An 18,690-nucleotide genomic window follows, 5' to 3' on the forward strand; every position below is an offset into this window, starting at 1 on the left:
ATTAAATCAAAACTTGATCAAATAGTTAGCGATGAATATAAAAATCACGTTATTGATAAATTACAAAATGTTATAGATCCCATATAGCTCTACCTTTTTTTTTAATAGTCGAGCTAAAAACTACTCGCGGTGTTGATAAACCCAACAATACATCATCGTTGGTCCGTTCCAATATTTTCAATACTCAGACCTAAAATTTTACTTAATGATTTTTTTTCATGCATTTTTAATGCATTACAAAAACGATATGTTAATGAAAATGGTAAACAATGAATAAATTGTATTATTATACCTCACATAAATGTCCAATGCAAATTTCCCATTAGTTTAACTTGAATTTTATATCATATTCCCCAATGATCTTATGACTCATGTGCAAAACCGTTATTTTCAATTTCTGCGCAGGTGATATGATCCATGATTTCATATCACATGCGCAACAGCGTTATTTTGTTTTTCTGCGCATGTGATATTATTTTTTCATATCACCCGTTGAGAGATTGATACTTACGCATTGATTAAAAGACTGAGTCGATAAATTTCAAGACGAAGCGTTTATATAATTATACTTTAGGATTAAATTACCCTTTTCTGGTGCTCTTGCATGTGCGAATCCGGCCGAATTTTCTTTTTTATGCTACGTGCAAAATATTTCGAAAACAACTTTTCATTTAATATTGAATCGAAACTACCACCATGAGATTGGAAATGATCTAACTAAGAAAATGAGTACTCACACTTATATGTTTCGTTTAGAAAAAAGAAAGTTATCGCCGTTTTTCGAATGTTAGGCCTACTGATTGACGCAATGTTGAAATATTAGAATAAATATACTGTAGGGGTCAGCGATATGTAAACGTCCCGACTGAATCTGTCAAAAAAAGTCTTATTACACAACAAAGTCGCCAAAACAAGTAAATACTCTTTAATTCTGTATTCATTATCTGGTTAGTAATTACTCTTTAATATTAAATAAATTACTATGTTGATTTTCCAGTAAATGCTTTGACCCTTATAATCTTTCGGTATAATAAAATAAATATTGCATTCCTGAGAGGGTGATATGAAAAATGTTCACCCTTCGAAATATGAATATAGACCTCGGCTGGCGCCTCGGTCGATATTCATATATCTCGCGGTGAACATTTTTCATATCACCCTCTCAGGAATGCAATATTTATATAATATTCATTGCCTTTTATTGTCTAATATAAATAGTGAATCATGTTTTTACATTTTCTTTTCAGAAATGGCAGAAAATATCTCAAAATTAGTGGATAAGGGGTTTCAAAACTGGATAAAAGCCAATCTTGCCTTGAACATTACCAAGGATGGAATTGAGGATGTCGTGTTAACTGAGATAAACACGTTTCATCAAGACACACTTAACGACATATTATCACCGGAACAAATTCTAAACAATGATCTCTGTAGACAATGTAAAAACGAAAACATCTTGCCGTGCCCTACGAGAGGTATTTGTATAGTGAAAACAGGTCTCTGTTCCTTCCACTATACGCAACAGAAATGGTACCGTCCATGTCCGAAACATATCTGTGATCGATTGAGAGAAAAGATAAAACAATGCCACAAGTACAATTTTCCATCTTGGAAAAACACTAAAGCGGAGGATTGGTGTCAGAACCCGTGGGAACTGGCAAAGTGCTACCTGCCTCCGGATGGATATCTCGGTGTCACTTCTATAGCAGAAACAGATATAAATGGTATTGTCAGTGTCATCATGAACCATTCGGCCTTCAAAAACAAAGTCATCATGCGCAGTTGTGATCAGGTAATGATTTCCTTATACAAATTTATACTGGGTATTCATTCTGTGTATTATCCATTAGCTCGACTTTACGAAGTATACATAGAGGGTATTACATAAGTGTCTTTTCATATTGAATTTATTAAACGAGTTGAATAAAATAATAAAATGCGAGGCTCTGCCTAAAACTAAAACGCTTTTATACTCGGACATTCTTGTTAATGTTTGATGCACTATTCAAATTCACCATATAGCAGTTATTACTAATAGGAGTTGATTAACACTTGAAACAGCTGTTCCGCATCTGCACCCATATGACAGTGTCCAAGATTTCTAGATGTGGCTGACCTGTTTTGTTTTGTGGTGGACGAAGATGAGGGCACAAATACCCTCAATTTTCTTAACTTGATATTAATATTTATATGCTTTTAGCTTTTTTTTTATCTCTGAATGTTTCAGTGTTTCGTTTTAAAGACAAAGCAGGTATTAATTACTCCAGAGATAGCTCAAGTTCCTCTGAGTTGCCCTATTTAACTATCTGGCATCGAACTAGTCGAGTGCGCTCTCCTATGGCCGTTGTCATTTTCATCTCATGTTAGATTTTCTTGCCTGAGGAGCATTTTCCTTGTTGTACCTGATACTTTGTAATGGTAATTTTGTTACATATATTCAATTTAATGAAAGCACAAACTTTGTTCTGTATTATCAAACATACAATGAATTTATAATCAGATTCTTATTTCTAGGTCCGGGAGGTAACTAGAAGAGTACGACATTCTCCAGACCTCTGTATAAGTGATCAAGATATGAACAATATCCTCGACACACTGGTCGCTTTTCTAGGTTCTAGTCTGTTCCAGGGAGATTTAAAGGCAGCAACATCTGTTCAGAAAATAACTAAGGTATTATTAGCCTTGCTCAACTGGCTTATCGGGATGACTTATTTTAAGATCTGATATCTTATAGTTGCCATCCCTCTGTGAAGGGACGGCAACACTCAAAAGTTGTCACGCGGTCCCTAAACGTCCTATTATTTGGACTAAGGTATGATTTCATTAACTTTTTATTTCATTTGTCAACAGTACATGTCTCCAATTTACATCTATATACTTTAAATGACAAATAGTACTTATAATGTAGTTTCTAACCCTTGCGTTTGCTTGTAATGGCAATGTTGATCTTGTTTTAAAAATGTTTCAGTTGAAAACGGATTCTCTCACAATAACAACAAACGACGTCACAAAAGTTCTTCAAAATGTTATACATGAAAACACAAAAAAGTCCCTGCAAGTGGTCAATGAAACACTAGCTGAACGCGCACGCGAAATTAAGGTTGATCTTGATAAACTCGATGAAGTAGCGAGCAAAAGCATAAAGGACATATTTATTGCCAAAGTCTCAGCAATCGATGATATAGAGGGTTCTAAAAGAACTGCCATAGATGATATCAAATCAACTACTGTACAACTTAAGACGGAATTCAATAGTGATATTGACAAAGTAAAGACACAGGCAGTTGCAGAGATAGAAGACATGAAGCAAACTTTTATCGACACTGAGTATCAACGTCTGAAAGCGGGTAATTATAAGTAACTATAATTGTTCAATAGCTTTGTTTTACCATTTTTTCCTGATTTTTAAGGATCGAGCGTCAAGATGAACATCACACTTTTAAAATATTTTCAAAAAGAAAGCAAATATATTAAATGCAAATCGACAAAATTCAAAATGTTGCAGCCTGGTCATTGACGGTAGTGGAAATGCATGCAACCGTCCACCGTCAAGACTTTATTATTTTTATGAATGTTTACTAATATTCAGTTTCACGGTACAAGAATCATAACTCTACCTTGATTCCATTCTGAATTATGTTCCTAATATTAAGTTTACTAATATAACACGCTTGTCCGTAGAAAAACGCTAATTGTTGAAATAAATATCACGCAATCATTGTATCAATAAGAACACATCGCGCAGAAATAAAGTATACGTGTAGAGACCGTTACACTTCTTTGCATCCTTTTTAGCTTACCTGAACTTTGTTAAGGGGGCAAATATCCGTATAGGCAGATGGTCCGGCGTCCATCGTCCGTTATTAACATTTTAACTTAAACATTTCCCCTGAAACTACTGTGCAGACTTTTACCAAACCAGACCAGTATCACTCTGGCATAGAATTCTATCAGGTGTGTTCAAATGGATCACCTTGGCCCCTTGTAGGGGCCACTAGAGCTAAAATAGAAAAATAAAATTTAAAAGACTTCTTCTTGTGAACCACTTGATGGATCTTCATCAAACTTGGTCTGTAGTATAATTATATAGCCCTGTTGAGTCGTATATGTCACAGATCGAATATATCACACGTGTGTGATATATTCGACCGTAAAATTGACATGTGTCTAGTGTGACATATTTGTCTGGCCATTTTTGACAGTTAATTAACACCGAAACGTATATGTCACATACGTTGTGATATAAAAATGCATGAAACTGCGACTTATAATTTTGTTCAACTCATTCCAGGAAGTGGGTCGGAACCCACCCACCCTAGCAGGAGCCTGCCATGCAAATATATCAAGTTTAGCCTGTGTTTAATTTGATCGCTTTCCAATAAATGCATTGTTATTGTTATTGTATACGAAAATTAAAGTTATGAAACGTTCATTTGGCCTCTATAAACACATTGTTATGTGAGCTAAACGGTGATTGTCAAGTGTGCATACTCATTATGATTCAATATTTAAGCAGCCCTGGTGGACGTAAATTAATCTTTGCTCCGAATGAGTTCTTCTTATCCTAAATTAAAAGAATTGATGCAAATAAGAATGTTTCAAATCATAATTAAAGAAAATTCAGTTTAGTTGGAAATATATATAATGTAGCTTTTCTCTCACGTAAAAAATCTTAAAGTTATTTCATGCTTCCCCAAAAATTTACTCATTTAGTACAGGCTTTTACTCATTAGTATAGGACTTTATTCCTTGATATATATTTTGAGAATCGGTCCACGACTACCGCTACTACCGCTACCACCACCATGACCACCACCAACATCGGCAACACTACCACCACCACCAGTAGTTGTAGTGGTGGTGGTGGTAGTAGTGGAACATTGAAACTTGTTTATTTGCTTAAACGCCTACTTCTACATATAAAACATATTCAACGGCTGTGTACAATAATAAACATTTAGTTAATAATAAAGCATCAATTATTACATTAATAAACATGTAAGCCTAAAATAAAAAAAAATCATTTGTCAAAGCTTAAATTCACAACATAATATTATAGTACATTATTTACAGAAATGCATTATCCTTATGCCAGTGATATTTAAAAATAGACAGACATCAAATCAAATTTATCGACAAAAAATCTGTGAAAGTGGTAGTAGTGGTGGTGGTAGTGGAAGTAGTGTTAATGATGGTGGTAGTTGTAGTAGTGGCGGTGTTAGTTACTGAAGTGGTTGTAGTGGTAGTGGTAGTAGCCGTGGTGGTATTAGTAGTACTGTGGTGGTAGTGGTAGTGGTAGTAGTGCATGTGGTAGTGGTGGTGGTAGTGGAAGTGTTGGTGGTAGTAGTAGTAGTGGTGGTAGTGGTAATAGTAGTGGTGGTAGTGGTAGGAGTGGTAGTGGTAGTGGCAGTGATGGTCGTGGTGGTAGTAGTAGTGGTGGAAGTAGTGACTGTGGTTGTGGTGGTGGTAGTGGTAGTGGTGGTGGTAGTAGTAGTGGTGGTAGTGCATGTGGTTGTGGTGGTGGTAGTGGTAGTAATGGTGGTGATAGTGGTGGTAATAGTGGTGGTGGTAGTAGTGGAGATGTAGTAGTGGTAGTGGTGTTGGTGGTAGTGGTTGTGATTGTGGTAGTGATAGTAATGGTGTTGGTAGTGGTTGTGGTAGTAGTAGTAATGGTGTTGGTAGTGGTGGCGGTGGTAACAGTGGAAGTAGTGGTGGTGGTAGTAGTGGTATTGGTGGTGGTGGTGGTAGTTATAGTTGTGGTGGTAGAAGAGGTGGTGGTAGTGGTACATTGAAGTAGTGATGGTGGTAGTGGTAGTAGTGAATGTGGTAGTAGTAGTGATGGTTAAAGTGTTTGTGGTTGTAGTGGTAGTAGTGGTTGTGGTTGCAGTAGTGGTAGTGGTAGTAATGGTGGTGGTAGTAATAGTACTGGTGGTGATAGTGGTGGTGGTAGTAGTGGTGGTGGTAGTGGTAGTAATGGTTATGGTGGTGGTGGTAGCTGTAGTAGTGGTTGTGGTAGTGGTAGTGGTAGTGGTAGGAGTGGTGGTGATTGTAGTAGTAGTGGTAGTAGTAGTAGTAGCAATGGTGGTGGTAGTGGTAGTGCTGGTGGTGTTAGTGGAAGTAGTAGTGGTGGAAGTGGTATTAATGGTAGTGGTGGCGGTGGTCGTAATATTGGTATTGGTAGTTGTGATGGGGGTAGTGGTAGTAGTGATGGTGGTGGTGGTGGTGGTGGTAGCGGTAGTGGAAGTAGTAGTAGTAGTAATGGTGGTGGTAGTGGAAGTGGTGGTGATTGTGGTGGTGATGGTGGTGATATTGGTTATAGTAGTAGTAGTACCAGATTTACTGCTTTCTGTTTCTTTTTCAGTTTTTATAGCAATCACCTGGCCACGCGATAACTTTTTGATTTTTAGCTCACCTGTCACATAGTGACAAGGTGAGTTTTTGTGATCACCCTTCGTCCGTCGTCCGTCGTCAGTCCGTCCGTCCGTGCGTGAGTCCGTGTGTCAACAATTCCTTGTCTCCACGATAGTGGTTTCATTTATGATTTTATTTTAACCAAACTTGCACACAACTTGTATCACCATAAGATCAAGGTTCCTTTCTTGAACTGGCCAGATCCCATTTTGGGTTCCAGAGTTATGACCCCTGAAAGGGCCAAAACTAGCTATTTTGACCTTGTCTGCACAATAGCAGTTTTATTTATGATTTGATTTTTACCAAACTGGCACACAACTTGTATCACCACGAGATCTTGGTCCCTTTCTTGAACTGACCAGATTCCATTATGGGTTCCAGAGTTATGGCCCCTGAAAGGGCCAGAATTAGCTATTTTGACCTTGTCTGCACAATAGCAGCTTCATTTATGATTTTATTTTAACCAAACTTGCACACAACTTGTATCACCATAAGATCTTGGTTCCTTTCTTGAACTGGCGAGATTCCATTATGGGTTCCAGAGTGATGGTCTGTAGCATCCTTATAAGATCCTTTACAAAATCTGTTAAAATGTAGATAGTCCCTTTTAGGGGTCGCTAGAGCTTAAACTAGAAATATCTTTAAATGATTTCTTCTCATGAACATCTTAAACCACTCTTCATCAAACTTAGTCTGTAAAATCGTTATAAAGTTCTCTCATAATTTTATTCAAATCGGGGAACTTGGTCCCTTTTATCTCTAGTGGCTATGAGCTAAAAATATAAAGATCTTTAAAAAAATTCTTCTCATGAACCGCTTGATGGAGGTTTATTAAAATTTGCCTTTAGCATTAATATAAGATCCTATCCTTATTTTTGCAAATAGAGGTACTCGACTCCTTTTAAGGGCCACTAGAGCTACACATACCTTAAACGACTTCTTCTCATTAACAGCATGACAAATCTTCACCAAACTTGATTGGTAGCATCATTGTAAGGGCCTCTTCCAAATTTGTTCAAATGAAGATGTTAAGCCATTTAAGGGACCACAAGTGTTAAAAACAGAAACACCTAGAAACACCTTCTTCTGATGAACTGTTGTCTGAACCTTCATTAACTTGTTCTGTAGCATTATTGTAAGGTCCTCTCCCAAGTGTATTCAAAAGGGGACAGTCAGCCTCTTTTACAAGGCCACTAGAGCTAAAAATCGAGAAAGAAAAACTTACAAAATGACTTCTTATGAACCGCTGGATGGATCGTCATTAGATCTGGTTTGTAGCGTCATTGTAATGGTTTCACTTGGTCCCTTTTAGGATACACCTGAATCAAAACTATAAAACTATTCAAACAACTTAGCATCAGGTTTGTTTTAATGTTTACGCATTTTTTGGGCTGACATGGCAAAGTCTAGAAAAAAATCTATGATTAACTTTTATTTTAATGAACTGATCACCATACCTGCTAAGAAGTAATGTGAGATGGCCAAGGTCCTCGTCAGGTGGGCGCCTTTAGTCCATTTTTGTCTCTTGTTGAATCTCCCTTTATTGTTGGCAGGTATAAATAAGATCATAGCTCTTAATAATGCCGATTGGAATTTATTTGAACAGCATACAAAGACAAAGGACATTTAGGGAAATTGTAGTAAGCAAGAAACATAACACTACCTGGCTTAAGTTCTGACACTTTATTTAATCTACTCATATAACTTTTGTCACGAGAATTGTTCGATTAGAGCTATTTTGTTGAATTTTACCAACAGTGACAGGTGGGACAAACTGGAAGTGCAATGTTTCATAACTCAAGCAATTTGAATGATTTCCCTTGTTTAAACAAAGTTGTCCGGGTCATAACATGCTAAAAGGGAAATTATTCAAATTAGATAGAATTTCAATATAAAAAAAGAGTCATAACCCTGCTTTGCTTACTTTTTGAACTATATATGTGCTGCCATAATCCGATTAACATTAACCCTGCTAAATTCTATTTAAACTTGTCCATCTTTCAATTTCGACAGTACCATTAACTGTTAAAAAGGGTGCTCACGAAATAGGCACTGACTGAATTGCAAACAGTGCAGATCTTGAGTTGCAGTTATTACTCCATAAAAGGATAGAGGATATTAAGAGGTAGAATTATAACTCATTTTACTTTTAATTTTTACACCTTAATATGTTTATTTTACTTATCATAAAGATATCTCAAGAAATGTCTAAGGGGTGTGATTCACAAAATGATAGAGAACATTTAGAGAAAGTGCATTTTCCAAGGACTATATTTCTACTATGCCAAACTTTTAATTATACCATCATTATTTATCCTTTTCCAGAAGGAATTAAGTTAATAATTTACTAACGACAGAGGACATTAATATGAAATCAAAGAGAGAAAATTACATTTTTTTATACTTTTATTTTATTGCTCTTTGATGAAATGTAATATGTAGGAACACTATTTTTTACAAAGTTTGATATTTTGGTAGGAAATGGTTTCTGTATAATGGAAAATAATTTTTATTCAGTATCTTCAACTTCAATAAGCTAGTAGGCAACAAATACACATTGAAAATAGTTTTGATTCGGCAGAGTCCTATGAGCCCTTACAGAACAAGCCTTCTCTGGTGAATGGAAAGTTAATAGAAAGTTAATGGAGCTATTCACAGCAGCAGTTCGTGGTTCATTCACCGCATCCGGTTAATGATTGGCGATCAAATATTTTTTAACATTCTATTCACCACAGACTGCAGTGTTCGCTTCTTATTCACCGCAGGACTTGTTATTTTTAATATTGTATCATTAATTCACTTTCTATTCCCCGAAGAAACTTGATTTTCATAATTTGTGAATAAAATAGCTGCGCCAATTTTGGCGGCAAAATGATTGGTATAGTTTGAAATTCTGGACCATGCAGAGCATAGCGGATTATGTTAATAGCATGGTATCAGCTACAATAAGTGCCTTTTAATTGCCTGTGATATGCACAAGGGTGAGCTTTTGTGATCGCCCTTCGTCCGTCGTCCGTCCACAATTTCTTGTGAACAAGATAGAGACCACATTTTGCAAGCAATTTTGATCAAACTTGTACAAAACTTGTATTGGCATGATATCTCAGTTCCTTTCGAAAACTGGCCAGATCCCATCATGGGTTCTAGAGTTATTGCCCCTTAAAGGGCCGGAATTTGCTATTTTTGTGCGTCAACAATTTCTTGTCTGCACGATAGTGGTTTCATTTATGATTTTATTTTAACCAAACTTGCACACAACTTGTATCACCATAAGATCTTGGTTCCTTTCTTGAACTGGCTAGATCTCATTATGGGTTCCAGAGTTATGGCCCCTGAAGTGCCAAAATGAGCTATTTTGACCTTGTCTGCACAATAGCAGTTTTATTTATGATTTGATTTTTACCAAACTTGCACACAACTTGTATCACCATAAGATCTTAGTTCCTTTCTTGAACTGGCCAGATTCCAATACGGGTTCCAGAGTTATGGCCCCTGAAATGGCCAGAATTAGCTATTTTGACCTTGTCTGTACAATAGCAGCTTCATTTATGATTTGAATTTAACCAAACTTGCATAAAATTTGTGTCACCATAAGATCTTGGTTCCTTTGTTGAATCAACCAGATCCCATAATGGGTTCCAGAGTTATGGTCCCTGAAAGGGCCAAAATTAGCTATTTTGACCTTGTCTGCATAATAGCAGCTTCATTTATGATTTGATTTTAACCAAACTTGCACACAACTTGTATCACCACAAGATCTTGGTTTCTTTCTTAAACTGGCCAGATTCCATTATAGGTTCCAGAGTTATGGCACCTGATAGGACCAGAATTTGCTATTTTGACCTTGTCTGCACAATAGCAGCTTCATTTATGATTTGAATTTAATCAAACTTGCACAAAACTTATGTCACCATAAGGTCTTGGTTCCTTTCTTGAACCAGATATCATTATGGGTTCCAGAGTTATGGCCCCTGAAAGGGCCGAAATTAGCTATTTTGACCTTGTCTGCACAATAGCAGCTTTATTTATGATTTGATTTTAACCAAACTTGCACACAACTTGTATCACCGTAAGATCTCGATTCCTTTTTATTCGCCCGAAGGGACATATTATGTTATCGCCTTGGTGTCCGTCTGTCTGTATGTCTGTTGGTTAGCAATTTCCCTTCCGCTCTGTAACTCTTGAACCCCTTGAAGGATTTCAAAGAAACCTGACACAAATGTTCACCTCATCGAAACAATGTGCAGAGCACATGTTTCGGATGGCTCACTTCAAGGTCAAGGGCACACTTAGGGGTCAAAGTTCATATGACTTTGTTCAGTTACAATAAATTTTTTTAATTACTTCCCTTTTATGTTACTATAAATAGCTTATTTAAGAAACTTTTTATTATTGGCCGTAGGGAAAAACCGAGACCACTTTTCTGTGGTAAAACATGGATGGTAAAACATGGATGGTACCTCCAACTTTTAGGTGTATTTTGACATATCTGTACCTTGTAAGAATTTTTTTTAATTTTGGTTAAATTCTTCCCTTTGTTGTTCCTGTCCTTTGGACTTAAATTTTTTTCTGAGGACTTAGATTTATTTTTAATTTCTTCCCTTTGTTGTTCCTGTCCTTTGGGCTTCATCAGTCAAAATTTTGCTCCTAACCTCCTCTGATGTAATCCTTCAGGCATGAAACTACTGGCCTGATTTGAAAATAATTTTATTTGAAGTAACTTTAAGAAAATTTCAACTATATTTTCTCATAATTCTTTTGATTGATCTTGATTATGATTGTTTGACCTTCTTGTCCTTAAGTGCAATGATAACAGGTGAGCGATATAGGGCCATTTTGGCCCTCTTGTTTTCATTTTATTTGATTCATGTAATTCTAAACAGATGCAGACTATTTATGCCATTGAACAGTATTCATAACTTTGAATTCTTGTACATGTAAATATACAGAAGTGTCAAGCTAATATACTAGCTTATTAAATCATCTGCCACTAAGTGCCAGGATGAGCTTTTGTGATTGTTCATTGTATGTCCACCTTTTCATCTATCAACTTTACATTTTCTTAAAATAACATCACTTCTGAAACTACAAGACGAAAACTTTCTGCAGACATGCAGCTCGCAGCTCATTCACCACTGACTGTTCGCAGCTCATTCACCACAGACAGTTCGCAGATCATTCACCGCAGACTGTTCGCAGCTCATTCACCGCAGACTGTTCGCAGCTCATTCACCGCAGACCTCATTTGCATGTGAAAAGTTAATGAAAAGTTAATTATCCCAACTTCATTCACTTTCTATTAACCAATCTTTCACCGATCATTTACTGCATCCATTCACCACAGACCATTTTCTGTAAGGGAGTGCTGATGCTCAAATTTACGATAACTTTTTCTAAATTAAAGATAAGTACATAGTTATTGAGGCGTGATGCTTTTGATCAAATGACTTTTCTTTAGCTAATATTTTACCGTCCATGATTTAATTGTATTTCAAATTAAATGGGAAAATATTCTCAGTAATATTTATGCCCAAAATCATTTGGCCCAAGAAGATAACATCTTCCATCTAAAAATGCTGAAATTACATTATTTTAATATGCCATATAACCAGAAATAATTTTCAATTTTTACAATTCTGAATATCTCACTGTCGTCATGAATTACATTATTGGTTTCCATATTTTATAAACAGATATTAGGTAGATAAGCAATTGATGGAAAATGAAATCGGTACGAAGATGAAATCTACATTTTTGTCTCTGCTTATTATTTAAACTGTATATATATTTCAGATTTCAAGTCTGACCTACTGGAATTTAACCAACAGTACCACAGCACCATTCCTCTCTCGTCTATATTCGATGAACATGATACACATCTTCAAGGTTTCTACGTTCAACCTACTATGAATTCAATTGAAGTGCAAAAGACAACATTAAGTGGTCCTGCTGTAGAAGTACGGAAGCCAATTAAATCTTTACAAGACGTTTTCTATAGGAAATCGAAACCGTGTTCCAACATATACTTGACGTCAGGAGCTGGCCTAGGGAAGACCGTGTTTTGTAAACAGTTGGTGTTGGCATGGTGCCACGCCCATGGAAATCATAGTAGTGAAAGTAAATTGTTTGTAGAATACATGCAGGTAATGAAGGACTTTGAATATATTTTTCTACTTTCTTTGAGAAATTCTACCGCACAGTGCGATGTTGATGACATGATTGCAAGTCAAGTTGTTCAGAATTTAGCAAACGACTTAAAATATACTCCAGATTTTATGCAAAGACTTCTCCATCGCGAAAAGTGTTTAATTCTTTTAGACGGCCTTGACGAATGGTCCCATCCCGAACCAAGTGTGTCAATCTGCACAAAGACACAAGATGATTTACCACATAGAAAACCTAGACAAAACTGCACAATCCTCACTACAACTAGATCTTGGAAATTAAGCATTGTTAACCTCAAATCCAGCCAGATAGATAACCATATCGAGATAGGATATCTTGATGACGAATCTTCACGACAGTTAATAGCAAATGCTGTTAAAAAGATCTTAGTTCAGGACGATACTGATACTTGTATTAACGATGGAACAAATAGTCAAATTGAAGATACAACAACTGAAATACGCTCAAGGTCTACTCCGGAGTTTGAAAAGAACCCGCTTATACTTACTTACATGATTTGCTTGTTATGTGATGGAAAATCTCTAGGACAATCAAAGAGTGAATTATATGCAAATATCATAGATTTTCTACTTCATCGATGGGAAAAACGACAAAAAAAGGTTACAAAAGTCGTTTTCGCAGATAATGCTGTTGATACTGTTTTACTGCCAGCCGTGTTCAGAAATTGTGGTCATATTAAAGCATATGGGAAAATCCTCCTATCGTTAGGGCAGTTAGCGTTTAAAGCTTTGTTTTGTGAAATAGAAGAAAGATCTCTCGTTTTCAGATGTTCTCTGATGGACAGCTGCCTTAATGAAGACGAAAAAACGTTCTGCTTATCAGCTGGACTTCTGATACAAAACAAACTTCCGGGAAGATTAATATCGAATGAGACTACAGTTTCGTTTTCACATAAAACGTTTCAGGAGTTCTTAGCAGCCTTGTACATCTACGCAAAAGCTGATCACAATGATGCGAAAGAATCGGTGTTAGAGAAGTGTAATTCAGTTGAAAATATCCTTGAAATGTCAAATGTCTTTATATTTCTTAGTGGACTTTGTCCTGAACGGTTGCACATTCTCACAAAAGAGCTCAGCAAAATTATTAATGGTGATAAAATGATAATCCAATTCAGAAGTAAGAGTACGCTTTCCTTTGGCCAACACACTCTCTATAAAACAGTTAAAGATCTCCAAGATATGTATATCGCGTGTGTCAAAGAAAGTAAGGATGCTAATCATGCATCTGCTAACCCGCTACTTCAGGATGTTATCATAGACAGAGACCGTTATAAAGAAGGACATCTTCAAATGTTGCAGCAGCTAATAAAAACGAATACTGAAAACATCAAATCAATCTGGCTTTCCAATTGTGAATCTGAAATGGACACCCAAAATCTCATCAGAAATCCTAATCTGGAGAACATACATACACTCGAGAGTCTATTCCTATTTTGTCCAATAGTGACCGAGGACCTTGACCATATCCTTGCTGGTTCTGTCAATACGCTGAATACTCTAGTTGCTGCTAGCGTGATGTGGAAAGGTGAATCAAGGGCAGGTATATATCGCACACTGTCAGATAGCAGTGTAAAGTTAATACGAGACATGAACTATCTGACATCTTTAAGTTTATTTAACTTCAGAATGTCTCATTGTTTGCTGCAGAGTCTGATATCACACCTGACACATCGGACATGTATGAAACATATAACATTGGTTCACATCACATGTATAGATCATGGTGAGTCATGTCCCGGTTTCAGTATGGATCTGTCTCAGCATGATCAACTCGTTACAACTGGACTAGGTGGTCTACCTTTAATACATGTGCTAATAAACACTTCAGTATTAGAAGTGTGTTATGCTGGACCGTTGCAAACGTCAAGCTCATTTTCTTCCTTCCTGAACTGTCTACCCGATGCAAAGAAATTAAGACTATTTTACTATTTTCAATTACACGAAAGAGGAAATGACCTTAGTAATATGATGGATACAATTCCACGACTAAATACTATCAAGGAACTTGTTGTTGTAAATACTGATATAAAGAACAAAGTATTGAAACTATCGTGTGATGCAAATATTGAATATATTCATATGATGAATACAACAATGACAAGTTCATCACTGGAACAGCTTGTACAGCAGGTTGAACAGCTCCTACAGTCAGTTCAGGTAATGCTAGAAGAATGTACTGTAACACCAGCGGAGGAATATGAGAGGATAACTGATTATATAAAATCTTCGGGTAGGTTTGAAGTGATTCTGGATGGAGAAAATGAAAATGTTTATGGAGTGAAGTCTAATAGCTTTGTATTCAGAACTATTAGAGACTAAAACTATGCGTTACATCATTAGCGTGTAAGAATCAGCATAGATAAGGGCTAGGCAAAAGCAATGAATTGAAATTGTACACAACAGATATGAGTCTATTCTGTTTTTAAAAAAATCTTCAGTCTACATTTCTCCAAACTTTATTTATGTATACCAAAGTTTCGATTTTTTCCCCAAGTCTAGAGTCAGCTTAGAATATCAACAAGTAAAGTATGGCAAAAAATAGTGTGTGTATGGTACCAGTCTTTGGATTGTTGGTGATTTGAGGTCACTATGGACTTGTTCTTTGACCTACTGACCCCTTAACAAGTATGGAAGTAGACCAAATCTTTTGTTAGATATTTAGTGGCCACTTTTTTCAGTCTAGAGGTCACTGACCCTGACCTTTGACTTTCTGACCCCCAAAACTAAAGTAGCCATCTACTGACAACAGGCAATCACCCTACGAAGTATGACAACTGTAGGTCATAGAACTATTAGTTCTTGAGCATAATCTTTTCAGTCTCAGTGTCACAATGACCTTGACCTTTGATTTACTGACCAACGTAACAATAGAGGTCATCTCATAAACACTGACAAACATCTATTAAAAGAACAAGGACTCTAGTCACTGATAGGAAACCAATTGATTTACCGACAGACGGACAGTGTGAAAAACAATTTATCCCTTCTTCCAAGTAGGACACACAATGCGTAACAAAATCAGTTAGTTTGATACATAATGCCTCAAGTTTGTCGACTTTATCATGACATATAAATAGGCATTGTAACTAAAAATGCAAAATAATAGGCACTAAGTAGTAAAGTAATTGTTTGTTTTGAAACAGTATAACCCCATTTAACCTTTAATCCCCGGTCCGAACCAACTAATGCCGGACAATTTAAAATCCACAGGTTTAAACCCAGTAAAAAGTTTTAAAGTTAAATTTAAACACATATAATATAATGAGTTTACAGAATAAAATATATTGTTTGAAAGAAAGAAAATTTACTGATAATATAAATCCTCACTATGTTACGGCAAAAAAACGGGAAAAGAATGATAATGGCCACCTGTTCGTCTTGTAGAAAAATGAAATCAAAGTTTGTTAAAAGTACTATCACAGCAGGTAATTTAGATATTCATAAAGCAATGTTACCTTTATTATCTAAGAAAGGTGTAACACTCCCAGGATATAATTATTGTGGACCAGGAAATCCTTTAGATAACGGACCTCCTGTCAACGAACTGGATGCAGTATGTATGGACCATGACTTTTGCTATGACAGCGGTGTAAAAAAAGGGTACATGCGACAAAGAAATGCTTTCCAACTTAAATAAAACTAAATCAAAAACATTTGGAGAAAAGATTGCAAAACATTTAGTTGTAAAACCTGTAATTAAAACGAAATACAAACTTGGGCTGGGACAAAAGTCAAAAAACGGGAAAAGGGGGTAGAGTATACCCCCGGAATCACTGCAGAGCCGGTAACTCTGAGTTACCGCTGGAGCGACGAATTAGCAGAAGAATTACACAAACCAATTAAAAGAAAATTTAGGAAACGAAGAGTGATAGTTAATAACATTGATGATACTTGGTCAGCTGATTTAGTTGACATGCAAGCTTTTTCAAAATATAATAAAGGAGTAAAGTACTTGTTAACCGTTATTGATATATTCAGTAAATATGCTTGGGTTATTCCATTAAAGAATAAAACTGGAGAATCTGTTACAGAAGCATTTGAAAAAATAGTTTCAGAAGATAGAATTCAGGGACGAAAGTCCCCGAAGACTGCAAGGATTCCAACAAATTTATGGGTAGATGAAGGAAAAGAATTTTATAATAAAAAGTTTGAATCATTTTTGAATAAAAATAAAATCAACATGTACCATACATTTAACGAAGGAAAGGCTGTAGTTATTGAAAGATTTAATAGAAGTTTAAAAAGAATAATGTGGAAATATTTTACAGCAAATAATACTTATACTTATTTAGATAATTTGCAGGATATGGTTGATAAATATAACAAAACAAAACATTCTAGTATAAAAATGACACCAACCGAAGCTAGTAAAAACTTAAATAAAGGTACTGTTTACTTCAATTTATATTATAATTTAAAGAAACCAAAGAGTAAAGCAAAATTTAAAATTGGTGATCGAGTTCGCTTAAGTAAGCTTAAAAGACATTTTGAAAAAGGATATACACCAAACTGGACAGAGGAAATATTTATAATTTATAAAATTAATAATACAAATCCCAGAACATACACTATTAACACTGCGAAAAAAGAGTTAATATACGGGAGTGTACGGGATCCCGTATATTACCCATATACGGGAAGAAATACGGGAAAACTAAAATACGGGCGTGTACGGGGCTTGTATATTTAAATGTCCGTATACTAATAAAATACGGATTTCCGTATACTATGATATACGGAATTCTTAGTATACGATACCCAGTATATTATTGAAATACGGGAAATTCTAAAAAGGGTTATTCTGATCGTATACAACACCGTATATTTCCGTATATGTCTGGTGTACGGGAATACATAAATCCGTATATTACGAAAATACGAGACGTATATTTTCCGTATATGTTTCATATACAACCCCGTATATTCTGGATATACGGGATATGTATAGTTTGTATATTTCGAAAATACAGGGATTAAATTTCCCGTATGTTCTTCGTATACAACTCCGTATATTTCCCGTATATGCCGGAAATACGGGATTTAAATAATTTGTATATGTCGAAAATACGGGACGTATATGTCCCGTATATGCTTGGTATACAACTCCGTATTATTCCCGTATATGCCAGAAATACGGGATTTAAATAATTTGTATATTTTGAAAATACGGGACTTACATTTCCCGTATATTCTTTGTATACCACTCCGTATATTTCCCGTATATTCTGGATATACGGGATATGTATAGGATGTGTATTTCGAAAATACAGGGATTAAATTTCCCGTATATTCTTCGTATACAACTCCGTATATTTCCCGTATATGCCGGAAATACGGATTTAAATAATTTGTATATTTCGAAAATACGGGACGTATATGTCCCGTATATGCTTGGTATACAACTCCGTATTATTCCCGTATATGCCAAAAATACGGGATTTAAATAATTTGTATATTTTGAAAATACGGGACTTACATTTCCCGTATATTCTTTGTATACAACTCCGTATATTTCCCGTATATTCTGGATATACGGGATATGTATAGTTTGTATTTCCCGTATATTCTTCGTATACAACATCCGGGTTCAAACGTCGCAAATAGATCAGGTACAAAGTACAAGAAGTCACACATTCACTGATTCAGCATCACTGTCATATTTGCTCTAAATAATGAGCAATGTTTGTAACAGCTCGGTAGATGAAAGGGATTTTTTTACGGCTAAAAAGAAGTTTACAGTTTATGGTAACGACTGCCTAGTAGGAATAGAAGTGTTGGGGTTATGTAAGGAGTGTTAATTACTCTTTTTCTACAGAACCGTCTATATATCGGTCAAACCGTTTACAATAACATTACCAGACATTAATTTGAGTATTTTAGGGCGGATGATCAGATTTATCTATTTTGATAGAATACCATTTTTAATCTGAGAGTTGATTAGAACAGACTACAGAAAAAAACCCACTGAAAATGATGTCATGTCCAACATAAAAGAAAAACTTGGAAGTGAGTTTCTTTTATGACCATGAGTATGGTAATCCATATAATGACCAGTGAGCGGACAAACCGAATTAAATTGTACTTTGTAATTATG

The 18,690-nt window shown here is 35.7% G+C and overlaps 1 protein-coding gene across 1 annotated transcript; it reads left to right on the forward strand.

The window, feature by feature from the left end:
• Nucleotides 1-1,249: 1,249 nt before the first annotated feature.
• On the forward strand, nucleotides 1,250-16,695 carry LOC128548413 (uncharacterized). The gene is made up of 4 exons (XM_053523092.1): nucleotides 1,250-1,792; nucleotides 2,515-2,670; nucleotides 2,969-3,347; nucleotides 12,205-16,695. Exons 1-4 carry the CDS (start codon nucleotides 1,250-1,252, stop codon nucleotides 14,913-14,915), a joined length of 3,789 nt encoding a protein of 1,262 aa, XP_053379067.1. The 3' UTR covers nucleotides 14,916-16,695.
• The last annotated feature ends 1,995 nt before the right edge of the window (nucleotides 16,696-18,690 follow it).

Source organism: Mercenaria mercenaria, chromosome 14 (genome assembly GCF_021730395.1).
Source record: "Mercenaria mercenaria strain notata chromosome 14, MADL_Memer_1, whole genome shotgun sequence".
NCBI lineage: Eukaryota > Metazoa > Mollusca > Bivalvia > Venerida > Veneridae > Mercenaria > Mercenaria mercenaria.